Raw genomic sequence first — 17,617 nt, forward strand, 5'->3', positions numbered from 1 at the left:
TGTGATGATGACGGTGTGATGATGACGGTGTGATGATGACTGTGTGATGATGACGGTGTGATGATGACGGTGTGATGATGGCGGTGTGATGATGGCGGTGTGATGATGGCGGTGTGATGATGGCGGTGTGATGATGGCGGTGTGATGATGACGGTGTGATGATGGCGGTGTGATGATGACGGTGTGATGATGACGGTGTGATGATGACGGTGCTCGGGCACGCAAAGCAGTTTCCAAGGATAACATTTTAAACGTCAAAACAGAAATCCTTTAAGTCTTGAATTTCATTGAGTTAAAACAGAGTGTGTTAGCTGAGAAAGCAAAGTGTAAGGGAAGTATTTGAATGAGTTATTATGAGCTTGAAGCATAAAAACTGACCCTAACAGTGACAAAGACGTGGATCATGTTCTCTTAACGTACCTCCGTTTGTTTTTTGAGACAGTCCAATTTTGGCGAGTTGTGGACTACAGCGGTAGGATTAAATCCTTTTTTGTTCAGCAACCAGTAGGTTTTCTGTAATCCTTTACCCTGGTTTAAGAGAAAATGTACTCTGGTCACAATATGCATGTAAATAAATAAATAAATAAATAAATAAATAAATAAGAGAAGTCACCTTCAGTTCAATTTCTCCTCTTTCTTCCATCTCAAATGATCCAGCCTGGACAAGAATGTCAGCCGTGGACTGGGAGATGTGAATCTTCAGGGCTGCAGATAAAAACTTATTTTAGGTTGTTAACATTTATGGTTTGAGTCTTCAGGGTGTCAGCAATCAAACTGGTGCTGCTAAATCTCTAAATTGTATTCATCCTAAAAGGACATGAAACATTTGTAGAAGATTTGTGACAATCTAAAGCTGCAGTCTGGACCAATATGGTGTTACTGACATTCCTACAGCCATTAGTTGGCTGCAACTAAACCAAGAGGTTTCCAGGAGAAAACTAAACCATTGGATGTTCAAGAGGCAACTACACCAGCAATTGTCCAGGAGGCAACTAAACCAGGAGGTTTCTGGGAAGCATATAAGTCAAGAGATGTCCTGCAGGCAACTAATCCAGAAAGTGTCCAGGAGGCAACAAAATCAGGAAGTTTCTGGTAGTCAATTAAACCAGAAGGTGTCCATGAGGCAATTAAACCAGATGCCCCAACTTCAGTAGTAGAATCTGTCCAGAGGCCATTGAGACAAGATGCTCAACATCTTAGATTTAACTATTTGAAATGTTGTACTGTGTTGCTAACATTGACCACAGGTTAATTTCTGCATATAGTCTTTGTGTTTTTAGCCCACTTGATCCTTTGTGACAAAAGTCCTGAAAAGCAGGAGCATCTGCAAAAGCCATAACTCACGTAAGCTGTTACTTTCCATGCGAGATGCTGTGTTCACCGTATCACCAAAAAGACAGTAGCGAGGCATGGTGGTACCAACAACTCCAGCAACCACCGGACCTACAAGAAGGATATAATCAGAGCTCGACTACTTCAGAATCTTTTTCAAAACAGACTCATTTCTCACATAGATGTCAGTCTTGAATAGCAAGTTTGAGAACCAGAGTCAGAAAGTCGTGTTTGTTATTGTACTATTTTTTTTAAAATTTGGAATAAAGGCTAAGCAATAAAAGCCAACCAACTAAAATGTCTGACTTAAACTGTTTTGTTTTGGGGTTTTTAGTTCCTTCACACAAAAAAAAGAAGGTAATTATTACCAAATAACACAAAAAATGATGATAGGAAAATTGGCTATGTTGAACATCAGGCATTTGTGCTGCTACAGTTTATTACCTGAGTGTATGCCAATCCGAATTGCGAGAGTCTGGTTTGGCATGTGGGCGATTTTGAAGACCCTTATTGAACTCAGGAAATGCAGAGCCATCATGGATATCTCCAAAACATGCTTGTTACCATTGCTGATAGGCAGGCCACTAGCTACCATGTATGCATCACCAATGGTTTCCACCTTATAAAGAAACAAAAATGAGATTAGAAAGTGTTTTTTTTTTCCTTCTAAAAAATACAATACAGAACAGCTGAAGTTAGTTTTACATTGATATGTTTAGGAATGACTTGTTTACTGTTTAGCTGAGAGCAAAAGAAGAGAAGATAATTGTCAAATTAGCACGTAGCTCAAAGGCAAGGCATGCATATTCTGGGCTAGTCGTTTGCTTTGGTTTGTACATTTGTACTGAAAAAAATGGGAATTTGATTCATAGATACAATCGGACACTTAGAAAAGTCATGTTTGCTGCTTAGTAAAGTGCTAAAGAAAATAATTGATTGTGAAATTAACTTGCAGCATAAAAAGTGCGATAAACGACTAGCCAAGAATATGCATGCTTTGCCTTTGAGCTGCGTGCTAACTTGACAATTATCTTCTCCTTTTGCAGAAATTAGCTTGCAGCTAATTGACTAAAAATGATTTAATCTTGGTTAGACTTTTTTTTTTAGCTCTTGTATGAATATCACAATGATAGCCTGAAATAAAAGTAGCCTACATTGCTAGAATTTCAGATGTTTTACACGTTTCTTCACTTATTATTGTTGCTTTAAAAACATTTTTCCCCATAAGTGTTTACAATAAACTAAGTTAAGCTAAGTGGTGTTTTGAAGTTGGGGTCAGGGCCCGACTGTGGGTTGTGAAACACAAACTGAGATGTCCTGATTAGATCTAGAGGAATAATATTGTTGTACCCGATGCAATTACATTAAAGCAATTCTGAAATTAAACTAATAAAAATAAAAAATCATTAGCAAACGCATATTTAGCTTGAACTGTTCCAAAGGGGTAAAAAACTGTAACCATAAATGGATTTAAAAAAGAATACAATAGTTAGTTAGGCTCTTTGATAAATGACTTTTTAACAGTATTTGTATACATCATCTGACAACAGTTCAAACCCACTGAGTTAAACTAACTGGACACAAGTTGCCTAAGCTTTTATCAACGATAAAAATCTCACATTCAATTCTTCTTACTTTGTAGACGTCGTACAACTTTATGATGTCATCAAACAGGCTGTAGAGGTCATTGAGGAACGTAACCACCTCCATTGCAGAGCTGACAGAACACATGGAGGTGAAACCCACAATGTCAGAGAAGAAGATCGTCACCATGTCATAGCTTTGCGGCTCCACGGACTTTCCTGCCATCAGCTCATCTGCAATATATCTACAATCAATGGAACAACACAAACATGCTAAGGTAGGCTGTAATAATGAGGAAAAACACCATTTAAATAGATGTTTATGCAGTTTGCGTATGAGGCACCTTGGTAACATGCTGGAGAGAAGCTTATCCGCCCGGGCTTTCTCTGCTGTAAGCTGATTGGTCCGCTCCTCCACAACATCCTCAAGGTGATTTGCATATTTCTCCAACTTATCCACCATGTTGTCCAGGATATTCGCATGACTACATAATATTAAGGTATTATGGCATGACTGTGTTCAATTTTTTGTCAATAAGATAACTTGAAAATATATATTTGTAATAAAGGTGGAATATGCCAGTGTGCAAAACTTATTCCCATCAAAAATTGTGTGATTGCTTGTTCTGTTAGGACGTGTAGGTTATAATTTCGTGTAACAGGCTTGGAGGAACAGACCTCTCTGGACTGATGCCTCTCAGCCGCCTCCGTATGGATGCAAAAGGTGGGCGATAGTCAGGGTTCTCACTCCAGCAGGCCTTCAAGAGGTCGTTGATCTTCTCATCACAAAACTGGTCAGACAAGACTGGTCGAAGAGGTTCTCCTTGAAAAGGCGTCCTCAACTGCATTATGATCTCTAAATGAAACATCCAACGAAACAGTTCTGGATTATTAGTTGTAGTTTTGTTCAATGACGTGTATTCTACGATCCATTATTTCAGATTTTGCAAATTACCTTGAACATTTGCACACCAGACTTTTGTTTAAAATTTGCAATCCAGGTACATTTATAAGCATTTATTGAAATATTTCAACTATCAGTTTGAATGTTGTGATATTTAGGGATGGGACACCCCACTCAGAGAGATGAGAGGGAGATTGAGAGCCTGTTGCTACAGGCTGTTAAGTCCCTATACAAGCGGCGCAAGAGTCTGGTTTGCATTGCCGGTAGTAAGTCGGACTCCTTCAGGGTTGGAGTTGGACTCCACCAGGGCTGCCCATTGTCACGATTCTCTTCATAACTTTTATGGACAGAATTTCTCAGTGCAGCTAGTGGGTGGAGGGAGTCCAGTTTGGTGGCCTCAGGACTCCTTCTCTGCTATTTGCATATGATGCAGTCATGTTGGCATTATCATGTCATGATCTCCAGCTCTCACTGGAGCAGTTCGCAGCCAAGTGTGAAATGGCTGGAATGAGAATCAGCACCTCCAAATCTGAGGCCATGGTCCTCAGTCAGAAAAAAGTGGATTGCTCTCAAGTTCGAGGGAGGTTCTGTCACAAGTGCAGGAGTTCAAGTTTCTCTGGGTTTTGTTCACGAGTCAGGGAAAAATGAAGCGTGAGATTGACAGACAAATTGGTGCAGCATCTGCAGTATTGCACACTCTGTGCTAGTCCGTTGTGGTGAAGAGGGAGCTGAGCTGTAAGGCAATGCTCTCTGCTTACCAGTCAGTCTACGTTCCTACCCTCTTCTATGGTCACAAGCTCTGGGTAGTGACCGAAAGAATGAACTCGTGAATACAAGCGCTTGAAATAAGTTTCCTCCGCAGGGTAGCTGGACTAGTCCTTAGAGATAGGGTGAGAAGTTCAGTTATCCAGGAGAGACTCGGAGTAGAACCGCTGCTCCTCCACATCGAGAGGAGACAGTTGAAGTGGTTTGGGCATCTGGTAAGGATCCACCCTGGGCACCTCCCTAGAGAGATGCTTCGGGCATGTTCGACTGGGAGGAGACCCCAGGGAGGACCTAGGACATAATGGAGAGACCATGTCTCTCAGTTGGCCTGGGAACACCTTGGGATCCTCCCAGAAGAGCTGGAAGAGGTGGCTGTGGAAAGAGATGTTTGGATCTCCCTGCTTAAGCTGCTGCCCCCGAGACCAGACATCGGAACAGATAGAAGGTAATGGATGGATAGATATTTAGGGATAATATTGTCACTACCTTTAAATCAGAATCAGAATAAGCTTTATTATTATTGCACTGAGATACAACGAGAACATGTACATACAGTTGTCCGGAAGATGGACTGAGTGTACGAAGCTGCTGCTATAAGCGCGGCCTTTCTTATCCTTATTCAGAATAATACATTTAAATACTTTGTAGGAAAAAGGGAAGAGCCATGAGGATAAATAGTGGTATTACAAAAAAAAAGATCTTTCACATCTTGTTTGGCAGGACAAGATTTGAGACATCAAAAAAAACTCTACTAGCAAGCACATTAAAAAACATGATTACATATGCATTTGACATCAAGGTCTTGAGATTTGTCCACGAGCATTTTTCAGATCAGCCACAGTTCTGAGGATGTTGTTTCAGCCGCAAGTTCTGATAAGCTTGCACAGAAAGTTCTCTGGGGGGTGAGACAGATGAAGCTTCTATCCCTGGTTACCCATGACCCAGGAGAAATTTGATAGTCGGCCCGTCTCCGAGTCCAACGGGTGTCAGATTCAGATTCCTTTGATTGTTGATTTTCTTCAGGCATACATATTTTTTTCATCAGCCTTGAGTCCTTCTGAACTTTTTGGTTCAAAATGGCCTGATTATGGAGATCTATTCCACTGATCCATGTTATGAGCCTCTTTCAAGATCGCTCCCACCACGCTTACAAGTCCCAGAAAGTGGCCTGCGATTCTCATAAATTGCCTCCACCTTACGGTTTAGCTTGGGATCAGCTGATTTTGAGTACTCACAACACGAACCAAACCTTCATGCTGACTCGGAAGCTTTGCCATGGCCGAAACTGCTGCTGATGTCTTCTTCAAAAGTCGATAAAACAGAGCCCCGCCGATGCCAAAAAGCAGAGTCCCTGCTATCATAAATCCAAATATGTAAACGTTTTCAGCATCCTCGTGAGACAGGACTGAGAGGCACATCAACTGCCACACTCCCCATGGAGCCATGACAAACCCCACAGTGTGCGTCTCAGCTGGGCAAGTGCGTTCTCCAGGACCCTGTCATTGAAAAAAATTTGTTGATATTGTTGAAAGTCCAGGTTACCAGATCCATAATCTTAAGTTACGTTTGGGAGATGTGTACCAGGCGCTTCAGATACACAGAGAGCAAAGCAGGAGGAAGGAAAAAAGGGGGGAGGGAAGATGGAAACAGCCACCTCGAGCGAGAGCCAGACAGAAAAAAAAAGATACGATGATGAAGTTTTAAAACTAACTTTTTTAGTGTACAGTATTCCTTTTAGTGTAGAACTGTGCAAGAGTGATAACATATTCCCAAGAAAATATCAATGTGCACAATATCAGTATTGCAAAGGAATGCTCCATCCATCCTGTCATCTATACCCGCTTTTCTCTTTCCAGGCTGAGCTGGTGCCTGTACCTCCAGCTGTCTGTGTGAAAGGTGGAGTATATCCTGGACAGGTCGCATGTCCATCACAGGGACACATAGAGACAAATGAGACAGACAAACATTTACGTTTTCAACCACATCTTGGGAAGCTTGGTCTGTGGGAGCAAACCGGACTACCCAGAAAAAAGCCATGCATGCATTAGGAGAACATGAAAATGCTACACAGAAAGACCCCCTGTTGGGAGGCAATCCTGTAACCTTCTTGCTGCGAGGCGACATGCTCTAACCACTGCTTCGCCTGGCTGCTCTGTTTATATTTATTCCAATAATTGCAGCACATTTGTGCTGTTGAACATATTTTGCCAAACCATTACAGTATGAATGCTCACATTATTTTAGATGATTGAGGCCAGTTGCTAAAGACATGGAGACTGCAATAGAAGGTGTTTAAAGAAAATGAATAAATTACGCAAACCTTTAGGGTCCAGGTTGATGTCTTGATATGGACCAGCTTTAGAGTTGTACATGAGTTCCCACATGATGATGGCAAAGCTGTAGACGTCACCTTTGGGCGTTCCATTACATGGAAGACCAACATGTCTCAGAAGCTCTGGGGCCATCCAGTACAGATCTACAAGAAATTCAAACTATTTCACGTGCATTCCCGTCATTCTCTGTGATGTGACAAGGTTGACGTCTGATCATTACTGAACAATTTGATTTCAGACCTTCGTAATTGGGGTTTTCTATTAAATCAAGTTTGTTTTTTTCTCCATATTTAAATTCCCACAATCCAAAGCCAGAGAGTTTGATCTGAAGCCGGCTGTCCACCAGACACGTGCTGGGCTTCAGGTTCCCGTGAAACTTCAGGCTGCTTTTGTGAATAAAATCCAGTCCCTGAAATATAAAGAAGCACACAAGAACAACAGAAGAAAAGTTCACTTGTTAAATTGAATAGCTTTCATTGGACTATTTAAATACTTGTTTATTTCTTGCATTCATCTTATTGTTATATAACCAGTATACAGTACAGTGCACTGAACAGGTTTTCCATTTAATTAAAGGTAATTATAAACCAATTAACCTCCTGAATTCATAAACTATGTCTATACTTGTCTCTCAGTTTTACTCCGCTACTTCTTTAAATACTTTGCGTAATAACAACTTACATTGACAATGTCATATGCAAACGACAGCTTGAACATCCATTCTAGATCAACATCTGAACCATTTAGAACATCCTGTAAAAATGAAATGAGCAAAACAATATGTGATCACTTACGATTTGAATGCTATTTTTGGAAAAACTCAGGTTTTCCACTCACTTTCAGGCTGCCTTTCTTGCAGTACTGGGTGACCAAACAGATATTGGGTGGCTCGATGCAGACACCAAAGAACTGCACCAAGTTCTCATGCTTCATCTCTTTCATCTTTCTTAAAGAGTTGAAGATAATTAGGCACAGAGGAGCTGCATCTTTGTGTGACCACAGTGAACAGTTCTCTGTTGTATCCAACGCACATTTACGTGGGTATTTTCAAAATCTAAAAAGGATCTTTATAGTTGCACAAATGTTTAAGTGAAATGAGGAAATCACTGTATTTTAATGCATTAAATATATTAATAATAAATATTTACGCCATTGAGTCTAAATGCAGAAAATAAATAAACCAAAATCAAGTCAGTTATGTTTGATGTAGAACAACAGGAGGAACTTTACCGCGTTGAACTCTGCGACGATTGAAGGTTTCTGGTAATTAAGACTTGCAGGGCTCTTGATGTACTTGATGGCCACTTGATTTCCCTGGATTGACAGAATTCAAATATATATGCACACAAACTAAATATGACCTAACCCTAACCCTAACGATAGTCTGCTCCCTATGAGCTCAGGTTAAAACTGACCTGATAAAGACCTATGGTGGTGTAGATGTTCTCTTTGCCCATCTTGTCCCTCAGGTCGTAGCTGTTGCTGGAAAAATAACTCTGACAGCTGCTGCTTCCACTGTGACTTCCTGCGGAGCCTACAGATGAACCCTGGTGACCCTGGAGGAAAGAAAACACCAACCTGAGTAAAAATTTGCCACGTTGAGCATTCTCCAGCAATTCTTGAATGCTCATACTGAGGGCTCCCTGATGATGGTAATGTCACTGTAGCTGATCATCCACCAATTGGAGTCCTCAAGCCTCGTTTGGAGCTGAAACTTCTGCAACATGAGGACGCCAATCCACAAAATGGCCACTACACCTATGATGGGGAAGGTAACCAGAATGGCCAGCAGGGCAATTTCTGTAGGACAGGGAAATGAACTATGAGTGGCTTACATGTAGAGTGTAAGGTCAGTTTTAAAGTACTTCAGCTTCACCATTAGTCAGCCATTCGCAGAGTTCATCATTAAAACCACATTCTGGGACATCAGTGGGGGGCTTTCCTTTGGGCCAAACCACAGAAGCCAACATAGACGTTGGTCTGAAATTCAAAACTTTTGTTAGAGCGTTTGCCATCGTACATTCAAACTCTTGTTGCCCATCATTGTGTTTTAATCGAAAAAGGATCCAAGCGTTAACGTTTAACTGAAAGTTGTTTGTTACCTGACACTTTTGGTTAGACTGTCAAAATGGAGGATCGGCACAAACAAGATGGTGTTCCCTACATACTGCAGGTCGTAAATTGAATAGTCCACATTCCTTTCCCCATCTTCGTCAAAATGAACGAGTCCAGAGGCACCTGCAAAGGATGAGACATGATTACATGAGACAGCTTATGAAAAGGACTAAATCAGTGCAAATTCTGTAAATTTGATCAATCTGTCTGCAAGATTCCTAGAGAAAGAATGCCACCACTCTCAGGCTATAGATATGTGGACAGGGCTATTCAGCTGGTGGCCCAGGGGCCACATCAGGCCCACGGGTGAGCTCAGTTTGGACCACCAGTGGGTTCATTTTTAAATAAAACTAGATTTTAAACCATAAAACAAACTTACTTAATGACAATAAACGCTGGATGTCTGGTCCCTGAGCTCTTGGCTTTCAGTAACTGAGACCTCCTGAGCAATTTATTTGAATAGCCCTAGCATATGCATTTTTACAGATGAACACCAGGGATGTCAGCAGGATAACCTTTTGTCCAAATCCTTTCCTGAAGTTTCTTTTCGCACATGTACTTCACATCAGGAATACCAGACAACTCTAAAAATTGCAAATCCATTCTTTTGTTCATATTGATACCATAGTCATCGTATAGTTACCATGAAATCGAATGTTGCCTGTAGTTTTCAGTTTTTGTAGAAGCAGTCGGCCATCGTACGGGTCATTCCCATCTTTCAGAACTTCCTTCAGTCCCATGGCATAAAGCAGTACTGCGTCATGCAGATATGCTGAGTAGGGGCTGACCTGACATTTATAAAGGGTGTTGTATTAAAAGTGATTTAGCGGAAAATCTGGTCAACCTTCCATTAAAAATGTTCGTTACTTGCCTCATTCTCTGATGTCAGGTTACTCCAAAAGGGATGTCCTTTTAGCCTTTGAAATACTTGCTTGAAGAAGTCATAGTACTCGTATCCTTCGTAGGTTTTCTGGCCAATAATGAACGTCATGTCGAACGCTCTTGTGGCAGCTTGGCTCATCCTGCTGTTCATGGCGTTTTTCCACAAGTTGTCCTGCTGGGAGAAAAAGATCAGTACAATTTAAAAAGACGTTTTGGGTAAATTTTGTAGACATTTTGATACCGTTGACGAAAAGCACCTTGTAGTTGTTTGATTAGAAATAATGTTTGGTTAAAAAGTTTTTTTTTTTTTTTTTTTTGTGGTTTCCAACTTGAGGTTGGATTTTTGCTGCTTTACCCTGATCTTCATGTGTCGTTACCACCATCTGTTCTAAATCCAGGTCAGTTTACTCACTTGAATATGCACATATGTATCTGTTGATTTATTGTATTCCTCTTGGCTTCACTACCTCAAAATGCTGCACCAAGAAGAACACGTAGTCGCCGTTCATCAGACCTTGACGCTCAGCCTCCAGCAGCAGAGAAATGGAGTCTTCCCTGTTCGTCAAAACCACAATAACTGGAAGGGAGAGGGTCACAAGATGTTCTTTAAGGCCTTGATTTAAAAGGAAAGGCACTAAGTAAAAAAACAGATGAATTGATCATTGAATATACCCTTCAATTAGATTAAACAGGAGGTAAAATTAAGAACAAAGAGGTAAAAAGTTTGTTTTGTGGTACCGACAGAAACTTGTTCATTACCTCTGGCGACGGTTGAGATGTACTTGATGTTTTGAGAGATGAGATCAGGGTTGCTGGTGTCGAACTTCACTTCTGCAGTCAGTTTGAATTTGGCTCTCAGTGGGCTTTCCACCGTTCTCCACAAAGCGTCGACTTTGTCCCAAGTGTTAGACTCCAACCCCCCGCCGATCATCGCCACATGACTCCACCCGAAGTACTCCAGGGTCTTCACCAGGACCTCCGAACTTCTCTTAAGAGGGGGCATGATTTTAATGTAGGAATCGTACATGTCATTGTCGTCCAGTTTGGAGGACTGACCCACGAAGCTGAACATCGGGATGTGCCATGTTGATGCGATCAAACCTGTCACCTGTTGAACATTAATAGTCTTAAATCAGAGGTACAGTGTAGGTTATATGACAGAGATAAAGTTAGAGAGGCCAGACTGAGATGGTTTGGACATGTCCAGAGGAGGGACAGTGGGTATATTGGTAGAAGGATGTTAGAAATGCAGCTGCCAGGAAAAAGACAAAGACGAGACATATGGATGCAGTTAGAGAGGACATGGAGGTATGGAGTGAGGAGGATGCAGAGGACAGAAATGGAGAAGGACTCACTGTGGAGACCTCCTGAAGAGGGAAAAGAAGAAGAAGAAAGGTCTAGCATCCCTTAAAGAAATGCATATTGCCCACCATCTTCCACACCAGTTTTCCAAACTAAGATTGTTTTAATAAATGACAGTATTAAAGTGAAATCTTGAAAATGATGTGTGAATGCACACTTTAACACAAGATTTTGCACTATCACAGTTTGTGCTGATAAGATAGTCAGCCGCCACCACATCAAATCTTAGGTCAATATCTGTAGAATTCTATCGTATCGTACCGTATCGCATCTTACCGTATCGTATCTTACCGTATCGTATCTTACCATATCGTATCTTACCATATCGCATCGTATCGCATCGTATCTTATCGCATCGTATCTTACCGTATCGTATCTTACCGTATCGCATCTTACCGTATCGTATCTTACCGTATCGCATCTTACCGCATCGTATCTTACCGTATCGTATCTTACCGTATCGTGTCTTACCGTATCGCATCTTATCGTATCTTACCATATTGTATCTTACTGTATCGCATCGTATTGTTTCGCATCGTATCGTATCGCATCGTATTGCATCGTATCGCATCGTATCGTATTTGATCTTTTCTTGTCGTGTCTTGTCTTGTTGTGTCATGTCTTGTCTTGTTGTGTCGTGTCTTGTCTTATCTTAATTGAGTGAGTTATAGTTGTTGTGTTTGCTATGGTCAATTAGCTGTGCGGCCATCTTGAACAAGGTTGTAAATGAACATCAATGCCAATCCAGTAAATCATTAAATATTTTGCTAACAGACAGATAAATGAACCCATAATGACAACATCATTATCCCCCACCTTTTGCCGCTCAGTGATTGGTGATATTATTAAGATTTTCATCACTGTTCTGTTTGTCATAGACAGCTTTTAATTTTGTTTTGATATAAAATATACAATAAATTCACTCAATATGACAGGGAGTTCAGTTTGGGTGTAAAAATGGTTTATTTGTTGTTCTCGTTTCTAGATTCTTGGAAATGGATAAAAAAAACAATATATACTGATTATACATTACATTATTCAATTATATAAAATCTCAAAACTACAAAATATACTTTTACGAAGATGTCACGTTAAAACATTGTAGTAAAATTACAAGTCCACCAAAAAATAGGATAAAATATCTAAACATTATGAATGAATAATTGAATAATTATGAATGATTGAATAATGAAGAAGCTGAGTAAATAAGTTATGGGACAGTCGCTGTGAAAACTCCCAAACACAAAGGTGTTTTACTGATCAGGGGTTTATTAAATTTAGTCTTTGATTTTTTCAATAAATTTATGTTTATTTCATCATTCGTTTAAAATTACAATATTTTGAAGCTTCTTTGAACTTTGACAACAAGAAAGTTTAGACAAATATGTTCATTATTTGAAAAAGCACAATAAAATAAAGTGTCTTGATTAGTTATAAGATATTTTACTCTGGAGACACATTAACAATAAACTTTTCTAGTATTGTATTTATTTTGTCTGTTATACATTTACATTACTTAAATTAAATTAAACATATATATTATAAAAATAACTCATATGATTAATGATAAATTATGAATAAATAAATAAAACTAAATTATTATTTACACAATTCAAATTATTTTTTTCTGTTCAGGCGTTGCTAGTTCAGCTTCAACATGTAATTTACTTTAAAACATCACATTTTTATAAATTTACACCGTCCTTTTTTACTTCCCTTTAATAATATTATACTTCTCAAGGATGAAGAGAAGAAAATCATCACCTAAATGTTTATTTTATGAATTAATTTTTGATTCTACTGAAAAGCAGCAATGTCAAATATTGTAACCAATTTAAATAAAAATACTATTAATTAGTAATTTTTGCAACACATTTAAAAATCATTCAACCTTTATTTATACAGGCTAGCCTCATTGAGCCACAGGGACTCATTTACAAGAGGAACCTGCTCCAAACAGAACATATAAAGTACAGACAACAAAATAAACTGAATTTAAAACAAATAGGAGCACCGTAACAGGCAAGTTGGTATTAAAATAGCTTTTTAAAAAGATTTTGTTTCTTAAAGTTCATTGGTGTAAAAAAAAAGTTTATATAGATATGTAGATTATGGTGTAATAAATGTATTTTTGTTATGTTACTTGTACTGATACATTTCTGAGAGGTGATGTATATGTTTGACATTTTAGAGCTTCTTGTTTGAATAACTGCCAGACTTTTAATTCTTAGTTTTATTATTTATAATCCATCTTCACCTAAATATCCAGATTTGAGCACATTTTTAGAAACAAGTGGTGTTTTTTTTATACTACAGAAAACACCAAGAACAAAATAAGGGCGCACCTGCACACTGACCCAAATATAAGTTTGTTATTTTTACCAACAGTAATGCGATGAACGCACGTGGGGAAACATTAAAAACATATTCATGTGCATGAAAAGCAGCAAACGAGAGACAATATTAGTATAGGTGGATTGCCTTATTGATAACCACTTAAAAACCATCGTACAGAACAAGTCTGTACCAGTTGTCAGAGGATAATACACATTATAAAGTTTCATTCATGCTTTATTACCTTGTAAACAAACAATAAACTATAAAGAACACTCAGTCGTATATACCTCTGCTTCCTCTGGACATGCTGGACCAAAGAGCGCCGTCACGTTTTCCCTCCACACCTGCTGGATGAATTCTCCCAGGGACTCTTTGGGATTACAGCCTGTGTCCTTGTAAACAAAATCCAGACTGTAGTTCCCCAGGAAGGAGGGGTTGTTGTTCACCTTCTCCACGGCTATCTGGATGGCCGAGCCCAGCCGCCTGGCGCTGAAGGGGAAGGACATGTTCCAGGGAGCCTGGAAGGCAACGAGCAGCCTGTGAGTTTGGGACCCGTTGCTGCTGTTGCTGACGATGGCAGCAGCGGACAGAATGAGCGTCAGGTCGAGCAACAAAACGTGGCTCATTGTGGAACGGTGCAACGTTCGTGACATCACTCTCTTTCTTTGGGTTTGTGCATGTGCTCGGCTTAAATACTCAACCTCCTTGGTGATGCTGGAGCAGTTGGTTAGGGAGGAGATCATGTAAATCTGCAGAGAAGAGTGGGAGGTACAGCTCACTTGATTAGATTTTATGTCTCTTTAGGATAATTGACACTTTTTTAAAGGTTTGTCTCATTTACTGTACTTTCTCTTATAACCTGTCCACAGTTCATTTACATTGTATTCAGCACCTTAGAGACTTTTAGGACAACTGTTTCCCATAAGGTGATTTGAGATTCAAACCAATGATCTTCAGAGTTGTGTTCTTCTCTGAGAATAATCCTTTTATGTCCAAAGTGGCAGCGTCTTGGGTCTCTTTGTTAATTTGTTCTGTTACTACAGCAGCTCAGACAGAATACTGTTGGATAAAAAATATCTTCCGGTTTTACTTGCAAGAGAAGACTTTCACAGCAGGTTACACCGATGTACAGAAGTTCTGCACATGTGGAGCCCAGTGATGAGAATCTGCCCGAGCAGCGTGTGAGAATTGTTTTTAGACACTTATCAGCTCCCGGCTCACAGGCAGACACTGATGACCTCAACCACCCAGCTGTACATGCAGGATCAAATCAGCTCCTCGTTCAGCTCTCCCTGAATAACTCAAACACATGGTTCATGGGCAGCCATAGTGGTTAAAAACATCCATAAACCTTGCCTAAAAATCCTCTGACAGACATGAATACGCTGTTGGAACGCTCCCACAATACTCAGAGAAGCACAAATGATGGGCTAGAGCCAAGAAATGTTAGTTTTGTATTGTCAGTCCCAGAAACCTCTCCCAGAAGATTTCAGGCAATTCCAGTTTGGCTTTCTTTGTGTTTTTCTGTCAAGGGGGGGGTCACATGATTATAATGCCATAAAAAGTAATTTTGGAGTTCACGTTGACCTTCTTTGGATCTTTTTCTACCACCTGCATCATCCGTTTCATCAACCTGGGGTTGCATTGGCCCCCGCGTCCACATTCTGGGATATTTGCTACAGTCCCACGAACCTTGTACTGTTTAATAATCTTGTTAGCTTTGGTCAGAGGAGCATGACGTTGCTTGAAGGTGGTCTTGTACCCTTTACCTTTAACATGGATATCTATAATCTTCACTCTGAGCTCCTCAGACTGCTCTAAGCTTTGTTTTCTCTGCTCCATGTTCAGTTTGGTGCACACAGGGACACCAAACCAACTGAAGAGGGAACACAAGAAGAAGAAGGTTGATGAAAGGCCTGTAGGCTTGAAGTTTCAAACTATACTGCTAAGAATGTTCATCTTTAAAATGGTACCCAAAAATATGTTTGTATTTATGTTTGTTTATTGTTTATTTGTCATATGCAGGTCAACACAATGTCAACAAAGCAATGAAATGCTCAGGATGAGAAGAACCATCTCAACTTGACCCCAAATAACAAACAAACAAAAAAAGAGATACTTTACTTTGGTCTGTCTGAAAGCCATCATGAGCGTCGTCTAGTGCTTGCCTATAAAATGGCTGAAAAGTGGTATTGCGCAATACCGGACGAGGGTGTGGGAACTATATACAGTATATCAAAGCATGCATTCAAAGTACAACACAAAGTTTATTTTGCTCTCTGTCTTGTGTATCGGAGCCCCTATTTTGCACATCTTCCAAAGCTAAAATTACTGTCATGGATCTGATCAGCTGGACTTTCAACGCAATCGATAAAATCTTTTCAACAAAGCGACAGGGTGCTGGAGAGCCCTCATGCCCCGCTGAGACTCCTGCGGCTAGGATAAGTCATGGATCTGTGGGGAGTTTGGGAGTTGATGTGTCTTTCCGTTCTGTCTCAGGAGGACGCTGAAGACGTTTATATAATTTGATTCGTGACAGCAGGGTTGCTGCTTTCTGGCATCAGCAGATTCCTATGTTTTCAGCTATTAAGGAAGATGGCGGCAGCAGTTTTGGCCGTGGCAAAACTGCAGAGTCTGTGTGAAGGTTTGGTTCATGCTTTGAGTACTCAAAATCAGCTGATTTACGAGCTAAACCATAAGATGGAAGCGATTTGTGAGAATCGCAGATCACCTGCAGCTTCTGAGACTAGCCAGCATGTTGCGGATGACCTTGGAGGAGCCTTGTAAACACGGACCAGTGGAATGCCCACTAATCTGGCCATTTTGGATCTTGAAAGTTCCAGCAGGACTCAAGGCTGATGAGAAAAAAAACAGTCTGCCTGAAAAAAATCAACAATTGTGGCTTATCTGAATCGGACTCCCCCGGTTGGCCTTGAAAACAGGCTGATTTATGAAATTTCTCCTGGGAAATGTGTAAGCTAAGGAAAAGCTTTGTCTATCGCAACGCCCCACCACCACACACACACACTTCTGTGGATGATTATCAGAACTGTGCCAGCTGACCAACATCTTATCAGGACTATGGGCTATCTGGAAGTGCTTCACGGACAAATCTCACCATTTTAACGTCAAATGCACATGTAACGTGTCTATAAATGTGTTTATCTTTATCTAAAAAAGCATTCTGAAAAGGATAAGGGGCCGTGCTCCTGTAGCAGCAGCAACGTGCATTCCGCCCATCTTTTGGACGACTATGAACATAATTTCACTAATTTTCGGTACAATGATCATAAAGCTTATTCTGATTGTGATTCTGACAAATGAGTTGTTTCAATGAGCTTTAATTAGCTGCAATTTCAAGTTTTGCCACTAGATGGCACTGCACAACACGCATGGGACCTTTAAAACAACCCCTCCTGGGTTGTTTTGTGTGGGACTGTTCTCAGAGTTATTCCAGAACAAAGACAGAGCATGTGCACAATATTTATCTGGCAAAATTAATAAAACCAAGAACACTCTGAAGTCACAAATTATTACATGACATCTTGTTGACTTTCAGCTCGCAAATTTTTGCACAAAACCCAAAGTGAAGAGCTTTTTGAGCGCTGGAAGAGCTGGCTCCTCTTGGTAAGTTGATCCAAATGATCTGATCCGAGCCATAATTCTTACTGTAGCTGTAAATGGGGCACAGTCTGGTGCAGCTGGATCCCTGAACCCTGTATGTTTCATTTCATGTCCAGGTCTGTTGGTAGACCCTGAGGTTAGATGACCTTTATTACACATGCAAGTGATTGGATTGATCCCCAAACATGAAACAACTCAAGAATTACTCTGCAAAGAATCACAGCTGCTGAAGAAATCCAATAATGTCAATTATTGATTTGTATTTTTCCTTCAGTTTTTACTTCCGTTATTTCCCTGTGGGTTAAAGTTACTCAAGTCCAGATTAATTCCACGGTTCATTAGAAGAAATTATTAACTTTATTACAAGTTAAAGTAATAAA

General features: G+C 40.1%; 1 protein-coding gene across 1 annotated transcript in view; it reads right to left on the reverse strand.

The window, feature by feature from the left end:
- gucy2g (guanylate cyclase 2g) overlaps positions 1–14,239 on the reverse strand; it is a 14,649-nt gene extending 410 nt beyond the window's left edge. Inside the window, exons 1-21 of the mRNA XM_037691231.1 lie at positions 13,901–14,239; positions 10,674–11,022; positions 10,382–10,491; positions 9,904–10,086; positions 9,676–9,820; positions 9,020–9,155; positions 8,794–8,897; positions 8,551–8,717; positions 8,333–8,473; positions 8,148–8,231; positions 7,755–7,859; positions 7,599–7,670; positions 7,158–7,326; positions 6,905–7,060; positions 3,594–3,771; positions 3,260–3,400; positions 2,968–3,160; positions 1,777–1,951; positions 1,345–1,443; positions 614–705; positions 421–528 (exon numbers count right to left, since the gene is read on the reverse strand). Coding sequence (XP_037547159.1) covers positions 421–528; positions 614–705; positions 1,345–1,443; positions 1,777–1,951; positions 2,968–3,160; positions 3,260–3,400; positions 3,594–3,771; positions 6,905–7,060; positions 7,158–7,326; positions 7,599–7,670; positions 7,755–7,859; positions 8,148–8,231; positions 8,333–8,473; positions 8,551–8,717; positions 8,794–8,897; positions 9,020–9,155; positions 9,676–9,820; positions 9,904–10,086; positions 10,382–10,491; positions 10,674–11,022; positions 13,901–14,239 — 3,246 coding nt within the window. The remainder of the gene's footprint in view (positions 1–420; positions 529–613; positions 706–1,344; positions 1,444–1,776; positions 1,952–2,967; positions 3,161–3,259; positions 3,401–3,593; positions 3,772–6,904; positions 7,061–7,157; positions 7,327–7,598; positions 7,671–7,754; positions 7,860–8,147; positions 8,232–8,332; positions 8,474–8,550; positions 8,718–8,793; positions 8,898–9,019; positions 9,156–9,675; positions 9,821–9,903; positions 10,087–10,381; positions 10,492–10,673; positions 11,023–13,900) is intronic.
- Between the last annotated feature and the right edge of the window lie 3,378 nt (positions 14,240–17,617).

The sequence above is a fragment of the Nematolebias whitei genome, chromosome 17, assembly GCF_014905685.2.
Source record: "Nematolebias whitei isolate Nwh7 chromosome 17, NemWhi1, whole genome shotgun sequence".
In the NCBI taxonomy this organism is placed as follows: domain Eukaryota; kingdom Metazoa; phylum Chordata; class Actinopteri; order Cyprinodontiformes; family Rivulidae; genus Nematolebias; species Nematolebias whitei.